This window comes from Symphalangus syndactylus, chromosome 18, assembly GCF_028878055.3.
Source record: "Symphalangus syndactylus isolate Jambi chromosome 18, NHGRI_mSymSyn1-v2.1_pri, whole genome shotgun sequence".
Classification (NCBI taxonomy): domain Eukaryota; kingdom Metazoa; phylum Chordata; class Mammalia; order Primates; family Hylobatidae; genus Symphalangus; species Symphalangus syndactylus.
The window spans coordinates 63,396,578-63,415,505 of record NC_072440.2 but is presented as its reverse complement, the minus strand read 5'-3'; the positions used below and the strand labels follow the sequence as shown (position 1 = coordinate 63,415,505).

The window sequence follows — 18,928 nt, the reverse complement described above, 5'->3', positions numbered from 1 at the left end:
GGCTGAGGTTGCCTGAGGTGTCGGCGGTGCCGTGGTATTGCCAACGCGTCTCGTTCACCAACTCACTCTTCTCCATCATCGACACTTTGTTGGGGTGCACTGGGCAGGGGAGGTGAGGGGTGAGTGAGGGCCTGGGCCCAGGGGGTGCAGGGAGGAGGCCCTGAGGCTTCAAGGGCTGTGGGAGCCTCCAGGGCCAATGCATGGCAGCAGCTGGGTGATGGTCTCTCCGGCCCTCACAGCAGAAAAGGACGCCGAGGCCGGAGAGGCAGGGGCCTGCCCTCCCTCCACTGCCCACGCCTCTAGCCTCCACCTGGCTTCTCCCCTGCCCTGTCGTGGTGGAGCTCAGTGGATAGGCACTGGCCCACCTCTCTAGGGACCCCTGCAGCTCCCACTCACTCTGGGCTGGGACCGCTGTCTGGATGCCAGGGAGTGGAAAGGAGCTGAAGGAACTCTCCCAGGCGGGCAGGCCTCCCAAGGGACTGGTTCAGCCAGAGCAGCAGGGCACAGACGGGCCAAGTCTCGGTGTGCATAGATAACGCTGGGGAAAGTCCCCGTGGGGACAGGCTGTGGGCAGGGAGGAGGGCTGAGGGCTCACCGGCCAGCCAGGTGCCCGTGTGAGGGAAGGAGTGGCCGTCGTCCAGTGAGATGGTGAAGGGGATGCGGCCGCTCTCATAGAGCAGGGGCGACACGAAGTGCACTTGCCCGGAGGAGTCCACATGGCTGAGGGTCTGGATGCTCTCCTGTGGCATGCAAACCTGTGGGCGTGGTGGTGGTAGGAGGGGCTGGGCCATTGCCGGCTGAGCCTCTCGGCAGTCTGGGCCCCCAACCTCCCTGGGGAACCCATCCAGCCAGCTGTCCCTGTGCCCTCCTGCCTGTACTGGGTCCAAGGGGCTCCGCTCAGCCAGTCAGTGGGTCTGAGCCCTCAGCATGCACAGGGATGGGGGCGTGGGGCCCCGGTGCCCGGCCTCCTGGGCCTCCCAACCTGCAGATCACACTGGAGTCTGTGGGGCTGGACATCTTGAAGTGCCGCACCACAAAGTCCTTGCCGCCCATCATGGAGCCTGAGTAGGGCAATGTCTCCAGGCAGAAGTCCCGGAAATCCAAGCAGCAGGTACCAAGGCCAGAGCACATCGGGTGGCAGGAACACGGCCCGCCCAGGGTGCCACAGCGCATGGAGCGGCTCTCTTGGGCATCTGGAGGAGAGGATGCTGAGGGCCTGGACCAGTGGGTGCTGGACTCGCTGCCCCATGGGCAGGGCCTGTCTCTGTTTCTCCTGCAGCCCATTAGACAGCAGCATCCCCAGGAGAACGCTGGCCAGGAACTGCACAGGCCACCACATGGACACAGTAGAAAGCCACAGGGCCTGTGGGGATGGGATGAATCTCAGCACAGACCATCTGGCTGTTGCCCTGACTGACGGGCTAGAATGCAGCGAGAAGAGGCAAAAGGCTGCATCCGCTCAGCCCTGAAGGGTCAGGAGAAGTCCCCTGGGCACGACTGCCCTTCAGCCACCAAGTCCTCTATCCCACAGGCCGGGGTCCTCAGAGGGCCACGGTAGCTGGAGCCCTCGACCTCTCTTGGCTCCCCAGGGTGTCTGTGGACAGTGCACCTTCTGGGGGCCCTGAAGCCTGCAGAAGAACCCCTCTTGCTTGCCTGGACTGGGGTGGGGGATATGGCTGCCAAGACTCTCATTTGAGGCCTGGTAGGGAATGGTGCAGGGTCTGAACCTGACCCTTCTCACTCTCTCAGGGGCTGCAATTGAGACTCCAAAGAGAGCTCCGCCCTCAGGGCAGAAGGCAAGAGCTGCTCCCCTCCTTTCTGGGGAGAGGAGGGACATTTCGAGCAGGGGTCCCAGCAGTGGGGAAAGGGAAGTGGGGGTGCACACCGCGAGGGGCTGTGGGCGCCGGGCCCAAAGCATCTCCTATGGGCCATGAGACCTGCGACAAGGCCATATTTCCAGGGGCTGGCATGGAGGAAGAGTTGCAGGGAGGGACTGGGGAGGGTGCATGCCCAGCTGGGGGCCCGGAAGGGAGACAGGTCCCATCCCCAGGCTCCAGAGATGCCACCACCCTGGGGAGCCTTGGCTGTCCCAGCCACACCTAATCTTGCCACTCAGAGTTTGCATAATTTAATCAGTATTCCCCTCCCCTTCTTGAGCAGATGAGGAAACTGAAGCTCAGATGCGGACAGGCATGGCCGAGCCAGGCCCTTGGTGGCTTCTGGGAGCCCCTGCAGCCAGGGCAAGTGGTAAGGGCTGCGGCCTGGGACTGGTCACTTGGGCCCTGCCACCTGGGCTGGACGTCCAGACAGGCAGGTGGTCCTCTCCCAGCTGCAGCTTCTCAAGGTGTCCAAAAGGGACTCTTGCCACACTTGCAGGGAGTCAGAGCTGGCCCCAGGGCATGAGTTTAGGCCATCTGGTCTGTGATCTGCCCCAGCGCTTGCGGCCAGGCCAGCCCATTGTTCCCCGGCCTGTTCTCTCTCTTGCCTGGGTGGTGCCTGCTGGGAACCACAGGGTGTTGGCAGCCACCTGTGGCTCCAGAGAGGTGGCCCCTACTGAAGGTGTTAGAGGCCTGCGCTGGGGGACTTGGCTCCTGTCCCCACACAGAGCTGTTCCAGGGAAGCCACACCTGCATTTGATGGCTTCCCACCTCCCAAAGACATTTGGTGAGAGGCCCCCAAGACCTTCAGCTTCTCAGGACTGTTTCCAGAGGGGAGAAAGTCCCTTAACCCACACCGGCGCTCAGGGCACCTCTGCAGGTGAGTGTCCTGTGAGTGGACACTCAGGTGCTGGGTCAGGGAGAGCCTGTCTCCTGGCCCCAGGCTGGGGAGGGCACTCATCCCAGGCCCAGGGCTGAGGTTGCTCCCTACAGCACTGGGTGCAGGGGAGGGCCCGAGGTGTCCGTCCTCCTGTAGGTGAGGCTCCGGGGAAGGGTGCTGGGGGGTCGGCTGAGACGGTTCCCGGGAACTGGAGGAGGGAGGGCTGCTGCTTCCTGTTTCTGGCCTGGGCACCCTTGCTGCGCGTGTCTGGAGACAATGGAAGTGCGGTAGGGGCTAGGTGTGCAGTCTGGGAAACTCTACTCCCCAGGCCCTGCAGGGAGGGGGCGTCAGCTGAGTAACTGCGGCCGGCTCATCTCAGCCCTCTGAAGGTGGGTTCAGCCAGACCCATCTGGGGCTGCCAAGCGTCTGGTTCCAAAAGGGCGGTGCCCAGCCCTTTATGCCTTTCTTCCTGGGTGTGGGCGTGTCCAGCCCATGAGGGGCACAGGGCAGTGAGGAGGGTCCCCATCTCCATGCTGGACAGAGAGCCTGCTCCATGGGAGGTCCCGGGGCCAGGAGGGCCCCTGCGGTGCTGGGAGGGGAAGAGAGTCGTGAAGGGTGGGTTTGGGTCCCTGGAACCTGTGCATCCCCAAGACAGATGGGCCTGGAGCCTTCGGGGGCAGGGCCAGCTCTAGGGGCTTGTTTAATGCTCTGTGAGGGCTGCCTTAAAATCCTTAATCATGGCCGGGCGCGGTGGCTCACGCTTGTAATCCCAGCACTTTGGGAGGCCGAGGCGGGCGGATCACAAGGTCAGGAGATCGAGACCACGGTGAAACTCCGTCTCTACTAAAAATACAAAAAAAAATTAGCCGGGCGTGGTGGCGGGCGCCTGTAGTCCCAGCTACTCGGAGAGGCTGAGGCAGGAGAATGGCGTGAACCTGGGAGGCGGAGCTTGCAGTGAGCCGAGATTGCGCCACCTAACTCCAGCCTGGGCGACAGAGCGAGACTCCGTCTCAAAAAAAAAAAAAAAAAAAAAAAAAAATCGTTAATCATTTTTGGTCAGGCACAGTGGCTCAGGCTGTAATCCCAGCACTTCGGGAGGCCAAGGTGGGCGGATCACTTGAGGTCAGGAGTTCGAGACCAGCCTGGCCAACACGGTGAAACTCCGTCTCTACTAAAAATACAAAAATTAGCCGGGCGTGTTGGCACGTGCCTGTGATCTCAGCTAATCAGGAAGCTGAGGCAGGAGAATCGCTTGAACCTGGAAGGCGGAGGTTGCACTGAGCCGAAATCGTGCCATTGCACTCCAGCCTGGGAGACAGAGTGACTCCATATCAAAAAAAAAATAAAATTCCTTAATCATTTTTCAAACCAAAGGGCTCCATATTTGCGTCTTGCACTGAGCCCCACAGCTATTCTGTGACTGGCCCCATTAGGGCGACTGTGATGGGAGTTAAGTAGCCTCCCTGCCGGCCCCATCCCCCCCTTTCCCTCCCTGACAGCCCCCTCCTCCCAGCCTCTCAGCAGCCCCAGCCCTGCCTGCCCTCCCACCATACAGCCTCCCACCCACTGGCACCCAGGTGAGTTCTGGGGATGTACCTAACGCCCTTTTGAAGCCTGGCTCCAGCTGCACTAGAGGCGTCTGCCTGGCCCAGCCCTGAGTCAGCTCTCTCCTTACCACACTGGGCACCCCCAGCCGCTGCTTTGGTTGCCTGGCTGGTCCCTGAGATGCTGGAGAAGGAGAAGGGCTGGGCCCTGCCCTATGGACTATGGCAGTAAAGGCCCCGAATCCCTGGGGACAGCAACCTTCCACCCGAGACTCTGCCAGATTGCCCCCTAGAGGTGAGCAAAGAGGCAAAGACAACTGTTCCATCTTTATTAGAAAAGCAACCAAAAAACGGGTGAGGGGTGAGCCTGGCCCTAAAGACCCCCTGCACTGTGACACAGGCAGAGCCGGCTCATCCCGGCGTTGAGGGGTGGACATGGCCAGCTGGGTGTGGGCAGAGTTACAAAGTCAACATTTCATAGAAAAGGATGCCGCCTGGTGTGCAGATGGCGACCAATCCACCTTCACATGGCTAAGGCGGGCCCCTCCTCCTCTGGGCTCCCATGCGGTGTGGACAGCCTGACCTGGGTACAGGGAGGATGCCATGAGGAGGTGGGCTGGGCAGGCCTGGGAGCTGTGTGGGGAGTGGCATCCATGTGGTCCTCTGGTCCAGGCATAGGGGGCATTCCAGGCCTGGCTGGTCCCCTGGGGCGTGGCAGTGTGGTTGCAGTGGCCCCTCAAATGTCCATGTAGTCGTCGTCCTCGTCTGTCTCGCTCTCCAGCGAGGACTCCTGGCTGGATGTCTCCAGGACCTCCAGGGCCGGCTGGCATAGGCTCTCCTTCCTCACGTTGGCAGCAGACTGGGCAGAAAGGATGGCTGACTGCAGAGAGGGCCAGGCAGGGCACTGGTCAGGGATGGCTGGGCTCTGCCCCAAGCCCCTCTGCCACCTTCACCCCTGCCCCAGGCTCCCCTCCCACCCTCACCCCTGCCCCAGGCCCCTATGCCATCCTCAGCCTCACACCAGATCCCCCTATCACCCCCACTTCCGCCCTAGGTCCCCTTGTAACCTGTGCCCCCCACCCACACACGTGGCTCCAGCCCAGCCCCTGAGGTCACCTTCAGCTTCTGCTTGGTCTCCTCCGCGATGCTGCCTTCGGGGGAGAGCAGGGTTGGGGTGGGTGGCGTGACGGTCATCTCAGGGGGGAACTTGGTGGCGGCGGAGGGGATAACCAGCTTTGGCATGTTGGGCAGGGGGCGGAACTTAGCCTGGCTGGGCTCAGCCTTGCCTGGGTGACCCTCTGGTGGCTGTACACTCCCGCTGCTGGGGGCCTTGGAGCTGGCGGCTGTTGGGGGAGAGCTCAAGGGCAGAGTCTCACTCGCAGCCTCCTGAGCCTCCTCATCCCTTCTTGGCTCAGGCCTCAGTTTCCCCTCTGGAAGACAAAGGTACCAAGAGCACTTCCTGCCTGCCGCATCACACAGTGAGCACTTTATCTCGCCCCCCGGGTCCTGGGCCTTTATGCTGTGAAGTTTGTGCTGGCTGGCAGGCTCCAAGGCTTCTACCCTGGGCAAATACTTGGCTCAGGCCTGCAGGGACCCAACTCTGGCTTTGAGCTGTGGGGTGCTGGGACTGTGAACCTCACCCAGTAACACCATAAACTCAAAGCCCAGGGCCTGAGACTCCCTGAGCCTTGCTGGGTTCTGCAAGACCTCCAGGCATCATGCTTGCATGAACCGTCGTATTTCCACAACCATCCTAGGATGCATGTCCTATTGGTGTCTATGCCCCAGGGAGGACACTGAGGCCCAGAGCTGGTGGCTCAGCCAGGCATGGTCACTGAGCTGGCCCCAGGGCATCCATTTTCACCTCATCCTTCAGGGGGAGCAAGGGGCTGAGTTTGCCCAGAGCCTGAAGGCTGGGCCAGTTGCAGGCCTGGCAGCCTCTAGGGAGCTGCATGAGCTGGGAGGACCCGCTGGCCTGGCTCATCTCCACATTCTTCTGCAGCCCCATGGCTTTAAAAGGAATGGGGTTTACACAGAGCCCATGCCTGGCCCCCCAGGGGCTGGTGCCAGGTCCTGCCATCTTGAGTGGTCTGTGGGAGTCCCAGGCCAGGAGGAGTCCCCAAGGGGCCTGGCTGGTTGGGGCAGCCAGTGGGAACAGGCCGGACTGAGGCCAGGGCTAGAAACTGACGTGGCTGCCGACGGGGACGCCTGCTTGGCCCAGCCCAACCTGTCCACCCTTCTGCCTGCTGCTGATGTCCCTCAAGTGTCTGTCACCAGGCCCATGCTCCTCCCTGCCCATGCCTGCTCCTCTTTCCCCACTCTGGACTCAGCCTGGGTTCTGCAGTGGGCCCAAGCAGGCCGCCTGCCCTCGCTAGTACCCCTGCGTGATGCCAGGGGCGGAATAAGGCTCTGGGGTCCCTCTCTACCCAGCCCCTGACACAATGGGCCACGCGTTAAACTTTTCAGCCTGAGCCTCTCTCTTGGCTCCCCTGTCCGGCCTGCACTACCCCAATTTCCTCCCCATCTCATTCCATGGGGCATCCCCAGGCCCTGCCCTTCAAGGCCAGGCCAGGAAACCCACCCTGGCTGCCAGCTGTGAGGCAGCCTCCTGGGGGCTGGTGCTGGGCTGCTGCCAACTAGCCTTACCCTGGCTGCAGGTGGGCTCGGCGCCTGTGCCCAGGGCAGCCTCTGCCGGCCAGCAGTGTGGCTCTGCCGGGGAAATTGTGGGGCCCGTCTTCACCTGCGGACTGCGCCGTGGCTCCTGGGGCGGGAAGCCAGTGCCCTCTGCCACTCTTGCCAGCTCATCTCCCTCTGTGGGGACATGCGCTCACTGCAGGTAATGGACTCATCCACCCCGCAGGCTCCTACGCATCTGTGTCAGGTCCTGTGGGCCCAGGCTGTGCTCTGGGACACTGGGCAGGGGAGTGTGGCCGATGCTGGGGTCCTGGCTGAGGCGGCCCAGGTTGGTGCTGCCAAGAAACCACCAACCACCCAAGAGGACACTGGTAGGGGCTGGCTCCCCACCCCCAGAGGGCTCCTCCGCCTCCCGAGAGGGCTGTACACCTGACCCAGTGGGGCCACGCCTGAGTCTTTGAGGCCCAGCCTCTCTAAGATCCCATCACAAGGCGGTGAGAGGGGATGGGAAGGCGGTGTCCACTCTCCCTCCAGCTCATATAAGCACCATTCAGAAACCAGGTCAGGACCAAAACCTAAACAACCCAACTAAGACCAAAGTGGATGCTGGCACTGTGGCTCCTGCCCAGCCAGCCACACCTTCCCTGGCCTGAGGCAGGGGCCAGGAATTGGGCTCAGTTGGGCCAGGGCCAGGATGGGCCTGTGGGTCAAATGCTGTGCCTATGGCTGCTGGCCAGGTGATTACTCAGCATCCGTCCCCGGTTCCCAGGCCTCCAGGCCCTGCCTCCACCCTCCACACGGCCCTCGCTTCCCTTGCTGCTCCCCACCTTCTCACTCAGGCCTGGACTCTCCCACCACGCTGGTCATCAACCACTGCCTTTCCAGCCCCCGCCTCCCCATCCCGCTCCTCTGCCAGGAGGCCCCCTGTCCTCTCCAGCAGTGGGAGCCAGCTCCCCTCCTTGGCCAGCAGGAGTGACAAGGCCTCAGGCAGCCTGGGGCAGGAGCCTCAGAAAGAGCAGCCCGATGGGCATGGCCATGGCTGCTGAGGCCTCTGCCTAGCCCAGCAGTCACCTGCTGGCCCCATGCTGGCTGAGGCCTTGTCTCAAGCCCCCACCCCCTCGGGCCACTCCCTCTTATGCTCACTGTCATTCCCAGGTCCAGCCCTTGAAACAATGTCTGGCAAGGATGAGTTCCTCAGAAGGCTACTCCTGCCATCCTCCCAGCCACTCCCCTACCTCCTGCAGGCAGGTCAGGGCTCACCGGGGCTGGGCACACACCCACTAAACAGGCCTTTTCTCGGTCCTGTTGCCCAGGACCCAGCCGCCCTGTGAGGAGCACTATGTGGGGGCCTGAGGGGAGGGGCCTACCTGGGGGTCCAGTTTGCAGAAAAGGGCTGTCTGCAGCTCCCCCACGACTTGAGTTATCTGTGGGAAGCAGGTGGCCAGGCCAAAATCCTGTGCCACTGGGCAACGCTCCCTGAAGGAAGAGAAAGACAGTCTCATATTATTTTATATTGTTTTATACTCAGTAGCTGTTTTAAGAAAAAACAACAAGGAAATAAAATCAAAGACAGGCAGCCCGGTGCCAGGCCTGAAACCAGGCCTGGGCCTGCCTGGCTTAAACCCAGTAGTTAAAAATCAAGTCATAACTTAGAAACCGATGTTATTCATAGATTCCAGACATTGTATAGAAGAACACTGTGAAACTCCCTGCCCTGTTCTGTTTCTCTCTGACCACCAGTGCATGCAGCCTCTGTCACGTACCCCCTGCTTGCTCAAACCAATCACGACCCTTTCATGTAAAATCTTTAGTGTTGTGAGCCCTTAAAAGGGGCAGAAATTGTGCACTCGGGGAGCTCGGATTTTAAGGCAGTAGCTTGCCAATGCTCCCAGCTGAATAAAGCCCTTCCTTCTACAACTCGGTGTCTGAGAGGTTTTGTCTGCGGCTGGTCCTGCTACATCCCTGCTCCTCGGGGCAGACCTATGAGCCAAGTGCCACGTTTGGGCTGGTTGTCTCCCAGGCCCTATGTCCCAGGAAGCTCCTGGGCCTGGCTCTGTCTCCCCCTGGCCTCTAGGGACCTGCACGAGGCCATCATTCCAGCCCCCTTCACCATGCTCAGGGGTGGTGACCTTACTTGAGTCTTGACTTGGGAACCCCCGTTCCACCCTCCCGCCTTGCTCCACTCCCCTCACTCTAGATGGCCTGATTGCCTCAGAGAGACGGGTCTTCCTCATCTAAGGCCAGGCACTGTTCTAGCTGCTGTTCAGGGAACCAGGTCCTGGCCTCTGGTGGGCAGGTACCTGGCAAAGGAGATAAGCACATGCCCAGAGGAGATGCCTGGACAGGCAGTGCCAGGGCCCCTCTGGGGACATGAGAGCCCTGGCTGACCCCGAGCTCTATGGGTGCAAATGCTGCATGGGGCCACGGCCTGGTCAGCACAGCCTGGGCAGATGGGTGAGCTCTTCACTAGGGACCAGGGGCACCTGAGAGCACCCTGCCTGCTTCCCGCGGCCACCCTCCCACTGGAGGCAGGGCTGCCCACCCTGGGAACAGCACCCTCCAGGGACCCCACTGCACCTGCCCTCCTGGCTCTCTCACACGTTGAGTACAGTGTCCTGAGAGAATCCATCCTCAAATCTGCCCTCCCAGGTGGCTCAGCCATTGCTCAGCCCTGGCTCCCAGCCTCATCCCCAGACCAGCTGTGGCTCCAGGCCTGGACACTCTCCGGTCGGTAAACGCTTCTGCAGGCAGAACCTGCCATCCCCTGCAGCAGCCAGTTGCAGCGTGCCTGGTGGGGCCTGGACCCTGCTGGGGCCAGCTTGCTCCTCGTGCTTACCCCTTTCTAGAGTTTGTGGGATGGGATCTGGGGAGACATGCCTGTTTCAGCTTGGCTGTGCTACCACCCCAGAAAGCTCTGAGGACCCTCAAGGGACGCCCTCTCTAACATGGCCAGCCACACGCCCTCTGCTTGCGGATCTGCGGCAGCCCTGAGGTGGGCAGGTATGGAAGCGGAGTAGGGCTGCTCAGGGAGTGCCGAGCGCAGGGGCCATTAGGAAGAGGCCAGGCCTCCACTGGCACATTCTCAGCTGAGGGCCGCCCCCTGCCCCCAATGTCATTCAAGAGTTCCATCCTGGCAAAAGGCCGTTTAATTTGGTTTTGGGAATGGGAATAGAAAAGGATCAACTCTCCAGGCTGAAGAAGGTATGCTAGGAAACAGATCCTCTTTCTTAGATCTAACAGTTAGAGGAGAGAAGGACGTGAATTACAGCTTTGGCCTGCTTGGGGGTAGGACAGGCAGGCAGAGGGAAAGCAGGCAGCCTCTAGCCCCCTACTCCGCTACCCCTGGCCCTGGCATCCAAAGGCCTTCCCATACCCCAGGGAGGTGTGTGTGGCCTACAGAGATCTCAGTTGCTGCTGAGATTAGGTTATAAAAGACACCATGGCTTCCTCTGTGTTCTCTCGGTGGGGTCAATGGCTCTGGGGAGAACCAGTCACCATGACACAGGACACTCAGCTGTTTATACAAAGGCCCACAAGAGGAGTCCAGGCCTCTGGCCAATAACCAGGGAGGACCTGAGGCTGCCAACACCCCAAGGGAGCTCAGATGCACTGATGATAGCTTGACTGCAACCATGTGGGAGACCCTGAGCCAAGTTCACCCCACTAAGCCATTGTAAATTCCTGACCCTCAAAAACTACAAGATGAAAGCATGAGACCAGTACAAGGCAAGACAGCCCCAGGCAGAGGGACAGGAGCTGGGTCTTCATGGGAGTGAGTCAGCTACCAACACTGACCGACTGATTACAGCACTGGGCTCCCGTCACCCCCACACCTTGACGTCACCATCACCAGGCGGGGCATGGTGGTTCACACCTGTAATCCCAGCACTTTGGAAGGCTGAGGCGAGTGGATCTCCTGAGCCCAGGAGTTTAAGACCAGCTTGAGCAACACGGTGAAACCCCACGTCTACAAACAATTCAAAAATTAGCCAGGTATGTTGGCCCATGCTTGTGGTCTCAGCTACTTGGAAGGCTGAAGTGGGAGGATCACCTGAGCCCAGGGAGTTTGAGGCTGCACTGAGCCATGATCGCACTGCTGCACTCCAGCCTGGGCAACAGAGTGAGACCCTATCTCAAAACAAACAGGCTGGGCATGGTGGCCCATTCCTGTAATCCCAGCATTTTTGGAGGCCAAAGCAGGTGGATCACCTGAGGTCAGGAGTTTGAGACCAGCCTGGCCAACATGGGAAAACCCCATCTCCAGTAAAAATATAAAAATTAACTGGGCATGGTGGCACATGCCTGTAATCCCAGCTACTTGGGAGGCTGAGGCAGGAGAGTTGCTTGAACTCAGGAGGCAGAGGTTGCAGTGAGTGGAGATCACGCTACTGCACTCTGGCCTGGGCCACAGCATGAGACTCTGTCTCAAAAAAAAAAAAAAAAAGACCCACACCAAGTCTCTGCTTAATACCAAGCACCATTCTAAATCCTGCAGCGCTATTGTCTGCATCTTATCCATTTTATGCAGGAAACTGAGGCAGAGAGAAGAAAAGGGATGGCCAAGGTTACATGGTGGTTGAACCACTACAATACTTTATTTTATTTTATTTTATTTTATTTTATTTTATTTTATTTTATTTTATTTTATTTTTGAGACGGAGCCTCTCTCTGTTGCCCAGGCTGGAGTGCAGTGGTGAGACCTCAGCTCACTGCAACCTCTGCCACCTGGGTTCAGGTGATTCTCCTGCCTCAGCCTCCCTAGTAGTTAGGACTACAGGCACACCCCCACCACACCCAGCCAATTTTTTGTATTTTTTGCAGACATGGGGTTTCACCATGTTGGCCAGGCTGGTCTCGAACTCCCGACCTCAGGTGACCCGCCCACCTAGGCCTCCCAAAGTGCTGGGATTACAAGCATGAGACATCGCGCCCGGGCATGTTTTCGTCTTCCCTATTGTTTTGGGAGTTCACTAGAGACTTTTTCATCACAGGGTCTGAGATTAGCAGTTCCTTCTGTTGCACTTCCTGTAATATACAGGGGTCCTGAGGACGGAGAGGTGTGGTGTGGAGGGAGGAGAGTGTTCTCCTGTGATAAGTCTTCTAGGGAGTCCGAGGCCCTGTGCTGCGACCTCCAGAAGCGCCTCTCAGTTTTCCCCTCTTTGGTGAGACTGAAAGGATAGAGGCAATGTTCTGCAAAAATAGTTTTTCTTGATGGCAGCTTTATCTTTTACTTTTTTAAAAAACATTTTTTTATTTTCAGGGGTTTTGGGGGAGCAGGTGGTACATGGTTACATGAGAAAGTTCTTTCATGGGGATGTGTGAGATTTTGGTGCACCCATCTCCTGAGTAGTAGACACCCAACCCAATTTGTAGGTCTTACGCCTTTGCATCCTCATAGCTTAGCTCTCATTTATGAGTAAGGAGACTAGAATACTCTGGGCATATTTCAAATCGGTTACTCTTTTTCTCCCCCTGCCGGAGGCACGAGGGTGGTTTTCTCTTATCTTCACCCTGAGAACATGAGAGTGGGGGTGTTCCTGGAGGTTAAATGTATGAAAATGTGAGGATCCCCATAACACAGCCCCTCCCTCCAGAGTGTTCACCTCTCAAGCTGGTCCTCACCGAGCCTCCCGCAATTCACCAATTACCGTCTGAAATTTGCCTGCCCAGGTGCTGGCTCCAGCACAGGCCTCTGCTCAGCTGAGCTGTGATTCTCTGCATCTGCTGTCTTTCCAATTTACAGAGCAGTGGTTCAGCTGTGATCTCACTTCTCTGATGGATCTAAGAAGAGTTGTGGATTTCCAGTTTGTTCAGCTTTGTTGTTGTTGTGAGGACGGGAGTGATGACCTTAAAGCTCTGTACATATTAGCTGCAAACTAGAAGTGTTTTAGTCCCTTCTTAGAATTAAAATCTAGCTAACTTTAGATTGTTCCTGTGCAAATAGTCTCTTACCATCCCTATTTCTGAAAAAGGGTAAAGACATACTCAAGGAATCCTCCTTATTTCGAAGCAGGATGCCACACGCTGCTCAGGGACATGAGACATACTACAATTAACATTTCCTTTGGTGATAGAGCAGAAGTGATTTTTTATTCCTTCTTCTCCCTGGCCCAGAAGCTTCATGCCAGGCCCATACTCTCTGGGTGATATGTGTATGTAGGTGGGGGAGCAGCAGTAGTTAAGAGGCAGAATGAGTCTCCCAGACTATCCCTCCCTGGGGCCCACTTGATCCTGAGCCACCATCCCTTAAACACAGAACACTTTTACATTGGTGTCCATCATTGTAGCCATCAAGTTGTGCTACTGCCTACACTCCATTGACTGGGGCCACAGGAGACTGAACAGTTAGTTCAGACCTCACACATCAAAACTCACACAAACCAAGGCTTTCTCCCCTTGGGTCCACAGGACACAGACACATGAGAATAATGTAAATAAGAAGCTTTATGATAAGGTATGGGGAAGGACAAGGGTTCTAGGAGTGACTCAGGGAGGGCAGAGTGGAGTCAACGCTAGGATGTAGGGGGTGTCCTGCCAGCTCCAGGACTGAAGGGAGCTCAGTAGCCTCCGTCTACTGTCCAGAGACTCTGACCACCGGGATCCAGCAAGGGAAGAGCCTCACACCACCCACATGGAGGGCAAAGCTGCAGGGAAGGCGCGGGGCTGGAATCAGGGTCTCTGGACCTCCAGTTTGCTCTGGGATTGCAGAGATCAAGGTGAGCCTTGTGGTTCTCACCGAAAGGGGCTCTTTTTTTTTTTTTTTTTTTTAAACATGGTTGCCTAGAAGCAATTCATAGTCATCTGATTTACTTATAAGAATTGAAGTGACCGGCGGGGGACGCCGGTGGTGGCGGCAGCGGCGGCGGCGGGGGCACCAGGCCGCAGCGCCACCATGGCGGTGCGACAGGCGCTGGGCCGCGGCCTGAAGCTGGGTCGAGCGCTGCTGCTGCCCTTCACGGGCAAGCCGGGCCGGGCCTATGGCTTGGGGCGGCCGGGCCCGGCGGCGGGCTGTGTCCGCGAGGAGCGTTCGGGCTGGGCCTCCCCAGCGGAGACGGTTGGCCTCGCAGGGTCGGGCTCGGGCTCCCCAACTGTCTCCGCTTCTTCCACCAGTTGGTGGCCGGGCTGGCGGCGCGGTTGCAGCGGCAGTTCGTGGTGCGGGCCTGGGGCTGCGCGGGCCCTTGCTGCCGGGCAGTCTTTCTGGCCTTCGGGCTAGGGCTGGGCCTCATCGAGGAGAAGCAGGCGGAGAGCCGGCGGGAGGTCTCGGCCTGTCAGGAGATCCAGGCAATTTTTACCCAGAAAAGCAAGCCGGGGCCTGACCCGTTGGACACGAGACGCTGGCAGGGCTTTCGGCTGGAGGAGTATCTGATAGGGCAGTCCATTGGCAAGGGCTGCAGTGCCACTGTGTATGAAGCCACCATGCCTACATTGCCCCAGAACCTGGAGGTGACAAAGAGTACCGGGTTGCTTCCAGGGAGAGGCCCAGGTACCAGTGCACCAGGAGAAGAGCAGGAGCGAGCTCCAGGGGCCCCTGCCTTCCCCTTGGCCATCAAGATGATGTGGAACATCTCGGCAGGTTCTTCCAGCAAAGCCACCTTGAACATAATGAGTCAGGAGCTGGTCCCAGCCAGCCGAGTGGCCTTGGCCGGGGAATATGGAGCAGTCACTTACAGAAAATCCAAGAGAGGTCCCAAGCAACTAGCCCCTCACCCCAACATTATCCGGGTTCTCCGCGCCTTCACCTCTTCCGTGCCGCTGCTGCCAGGGGCCCTGGTCGACAACCCTGATATGCTGCCCCCACGCTTCCACCCTGAAGGCCTGGGCGACTGCCGGACGCTATTCCTCGTTATGAAGAACTATCCCTGCACCCTGAGCCAGTACCTTCGTGTGAACACACCCAGCCCCCGCCTCGCCACCATGATGATGCTGCAGCTGCTGGAAGGCGTGGACCATCTGGTTCAACAAGGCATCGCTCACAGAGACCTGAAATCCGACAACATCCTTGTGGAGCTGGACCCAGACGGCTGGCCCTGGCTGCTGATCGCAGATTTTGGCTGCCGCCTGGCTGATGAGAACATCGGCCTGCAGTTGCCCTTCAGCAGCTGGTAGGTGGATCCGGGCGGAAACGGCTGCCTGATGGCCCCAGAGGTGTCCACAGCCCATCCTGGCCCCAGAGCAGTGATTGACTACAGCAAGGCTGATGCCTGGGCAGTGGGAGCCATCGCCTACGAAATCTTCGGGCTTGTCAATCCCTTCTACAGCTAGAGCGAGGCCCACCTTGAAAGCCGCAGCTACCAAGAGGCTCAGCTACCTACACTGCCCGAGTCGGTGCCTCCAGACGTGAGACAGCTGGTGAGGGCACTGCTCTAGCAAGAGGCCGGCAAGAGACCATCTGCCCGAGTAGCTGCAAATGTGCTTCATCTAAGCTTCTGGGGTGAACATATTCTAGCCCTGAAGAATCTGAAGTTAGACAAGATGGTTGGCTGGCTCCTGCAACAATTGGCCGCCACTTTGGTGGCCAACAGGCTCACAGAGAAGTGTTGTGTGGAAACAAAAATGAAGATGCTCTTTCTGGCTAACCTGGAGTGTGAAACACTCTGCCAGGCAGCCCTCCTCCTCTGCTCGTGGAGGGCAGCCCTGTGATGTCCCTGCATGGAGCTGGTGAATTACTAAAAGAATTTGGCATCCTTAAAAAAAAAAAAAAAAAGGAATTGAAAAAGTGTGCAGACAACCACACTTCGAATATTATCCTAGAGAGAACATGAGATCTCAACAGAAGAGATGGAAAACACAAAGAACTAGGGAGGAGAAGGAAAAGACTCACCAAACTTGGTAGAGATCGTCCAGGAGCTGGGCATGACTCCTCATTACAGGGAGAGGGTGAGAGAGACGTTCTGTACTCCACTTTCCCTCGGGGGCACCGTGCAGTCCAGGCAATGGGAGTGTGTTTTGATGTTCTCAGTCTGTGAATCTCAGTTAAGGATCCCAAATCCTCGCTGAAGCGTAGGTGGTTATAGCAAAACGGGGGCTGAGGCAGGTGGATCGCCTGAGGTGGAGTTCAAGACCAGCCTGGCCAACATGGTGAAACCCTGTCTACTAAAAATGCAAAAATTAGCTGGGCATGGTGGTGGGTGCCTGTAATTCCAGCTACTCAGGAGGCTGAGGCAGGAGAATCTCTTGAACCCGGGAGGTGGAGGTTGCAGTGAGTGGAGATTGCGCCATTGCACTCCAGCCTGGTCAACAAGAGTGAAACTCCATCTCAAAAAAAAAAAGGGATGGGTTCTTGCAGCTGGAACTAGGAAGCAAGTGTGGCACAGGCTGCGGCCATCAGTGCTGGAAAGTGGGCACCACCAGAACCAGACTGAGGTTTGAACAAGATGCAAGTTGCTGCTGATGCTCTGTCCTGAGCTAGGCAAGGGCTCCTATGGTGTGGAGCTGAGTTGGGAGCTATGCACAGATGGCTGGATCTGGACAGACCATTGGGCCTGCTGTGAAAGCTGGGACTGAGTAGAAAGCCTGCCGGGACTGGGCCATGAGAAGGATGTGCATCCGCCACCAGCATGCCATGGCTATGGTCACTGTAGGTGGCCCCACCCCTCCTGCAGCAGTGGCTCTGCATGGAAGCTGCTATCACTCATCTACAGATTTAGCCTGGGGCCTGACTGTTGTTCATTGCCTGCCAATCAGGGCTGGTTCACACAGTCACAATTGACAGGCCTGAGTGAAAGCCCACCCCGTCTGGCTTCACCTGATTAGTCTGCCTCTTGAGACAGAATGCAGGGTTCAGGGTCGTTGGGATTACACAACCCAATTCACGACCCAGAGGCAGAGTCTCAAAAGACTGAGGTTTGCCCTCAATACCCTCCCACTACCACCTCATCTGACTCCGATGTGCAAGTACCACCCGCTGGCCTGGAGGCTGGCATGCACAGCCCATACAACCACTGCCAACATCAGCGTATTGGATCCAGAAGAGCATTTAATCACTGCAACTGTCATGACCCATGCCATGCCAGCTGCCCACTGTCTTAAGTACCTGCTCATCCATGCAGTCCACTGCTACCAGACCAGCAGCCATGAAAGCTGCTCAGAGACCAACAAGTTGACCCACCACAGGGGCTACTGTATGCTGCCCTGTGGCACAAGGATAGACACATTTAGCCCACCATCTCTACCACTGAAGTCTGAGATGGGCCTATGTGGCAATCCAGTTCCCAGAACAACCACACAACCAGCTCTGCTGATAACTGTACCCTAACACACCGAGGAGACTGCAGATATCACTAATGCTATTTATAGCCAATGAAATCATACAGAGAATTCACCACTGCGTGCACCCAGAAAAAAAGCCAAAGTGCCCTACTCAACCAACACCACAGACACATGTCCAGGAAGAAGCCCACCTCCCCCACAAAAGGAAAGCAAATTCAAGAATAGGAAGAAGTGACTGTATACCAGATGTGCCAGTTTCAACATACACTGGAATCATGAAAACATAAGGAAATACCACACCCCCAAAAGAACACAATAATTCTCTAGCACTAGGATTTCAACAAAGAAATTCTTCACATCCCAGATAAACAGCTCAAAATATTGATTTTATAAAAACAGTGGGATGTAAGAGAAATCTGAAAACCAATACAAAAACCTCAGGAAAACAATTGAGGATATGAGTGAGAAAGTCACCAAGGAGAGAGAGATGAGTGAGAAAGTCACCAAGGAGAGAGAGAAATTCTGGGACTGGAGAACTCATTGTAAGAAATACAAAATATGTTTGAAAGCTTCAACAATAGACTAGGCAAAGTAGGAGAAAAAATCTCAGAGCTCAAATACAGTTTTTTTGGAATAATCCAGTTAGAGAAAAATGAAGAAAAATGAACAAAGCCTTCCAGACATTTAGGATAATAAAGTGACCACATATTCAAAGTTTTGGTGTTCTGGAAAGTGTAGAGAGATCAAAAGGTTTTAAAAACCTATTTAATAAGCCAGGTGTGGTGGCTCACGCTTGTAATCCCAGCACTTTGGGAGGCCGAGGCAGGTGGATCATGAGGTCAGGAGATAGAGACCATCCTGGCTAACACAGTGAAACCCCATCTCTGCTAAAAATACAAAAAATTAACTGGGTGTGGTGGTGGGCACCTGTAGTCCCAGCTACTTGAGAGGCTGAGGCAGGAGAATCACTTAAACTCAGGAGGCAGAAGTTGCAGTGAGCCAAGATCAAGTCACTGCACTCCAGCCTGAGCAACAGAGCGAGACTCCTAAAAAAAAAAAAAAAAAAAAAAAAAAAAACCTATTTAGTAAAATAATAATGAAAACTACTCACAACTAACAAGAGAATTAGACATCCAGAGGGAGGAGGCTCAAATATCCCCGAACAAGGCAATACAAAGGGTCTTTGCCATGGCAAACTATAGTCAGACTATCTAAAGTCAATGTGAAAATGTGAATTCTAAATCTACCAAGAGAAAAGCATCTAGTCGTCTATAAAGCAAACCCCATTAATAAGCCGGGCGCGGTGGCTCATGCACTTTGGGAGGCCAAGGCAGGCGGATCACGAGGTCAGGAGATAGAGACCATCCTGGCTAACACAGTGAGACCCCATCTCTACTAAAAATACAAAAAATTAGCTGGGAGTGGTGGTGGCCATCAGACAAAGAGCAGATTTCACAGCTGAAACCTTATAGACTAGAAGAAAATATAATGACACAAAAAAGAACTGAAAAAAGTTAGTCAAGAATACTATTTCCAGTAAGGTTACCCTTTCCATACATAAAGGAGAAACAAAGTCTTTCCCAGAAAAGCAAATACTGAGGAAATTCGTCACTGGATCGGCCTTACAAGAAGTGCTCAAAGGAGTCCAAAACGTGGAATTTGAACTTAAGAGTGCTGATTTAGCACAAATGCAGGAAGAAATTTTTAAGCATCAAAGTACTCAAGAAGTGTCCTGGCTGCTCATAACAGCCTAACTCAGATGCGGAAGCAAAGAAATTATTTAA

At 56.4% G+C, this 18,928-nt stretch overlaps 1 protein-coding gene and 1 pseudogene across 1 annotated transcript; one reads left to right on the top strand and one right to left on the bottom strand.

The window, feature by feature from the left end:
• Positions 1-4,616: 4,616 nt before the first annotated feature.
• Positions 4,617-13,829, bottom strand: LOC134733423 (calcineurin-binding protein cabin-1-like). Its single transcript, XM_063622363.1, has 7 exons — positions 13,765-13,829; positions 12,888-12,898; positions 9,632-9,798; positions 8,303-8,411; positions 6,948-7,112; positions 5,418-5,731; positions 4,617-5,181 (listed from the first exon to the last, which is right to left on the bottom strand). The coding sequence occupies exons 1-7, from the start codon at positions 13,827-13,829 to the stop codon at positions 5,038-5,040; spliced, it is 975 nt and encodes a 324-aa protein (XP_063478433.1). The 3' UTR covers positions 4,617-5,037.
• LOC129467309 (serine/threonine-protein kinase PINK1, mitochondrial-like) lies at positions 13,768-17,604 on the top strand (annotated as a pseudogene).
• The last annotated feature ends 1,324 nt before the right edge of the window (positions 17,605-18,928 follow it).

Excerpts from the sequence above, each read along its gene's own strand:
- LOC134733423 (XM_063622363.1), bottom strand. The coding sequence starts at position 13,829 with ATGGTGGCGCTGCGGCCTGGTGCCCCCGCCGCCGCCGCTGCCGCCACC. Across the intron at positions 8,412-9,631 it reads CAGGCCTGGAGCCACAGCTG|GGAGCGTTGCCCAGTGGCAC; the intron begins GTCTGGGGATGA and ends CTCTTCCTTCAG. Across the intron at positions 7,113-8,302 it reads TCTGCAAACTGGACCCCCAG|AGGGAGATGAGCTGGCAAGA; the intron begins GTAGGCCCCTCC and ends ATGTCCCCACAG.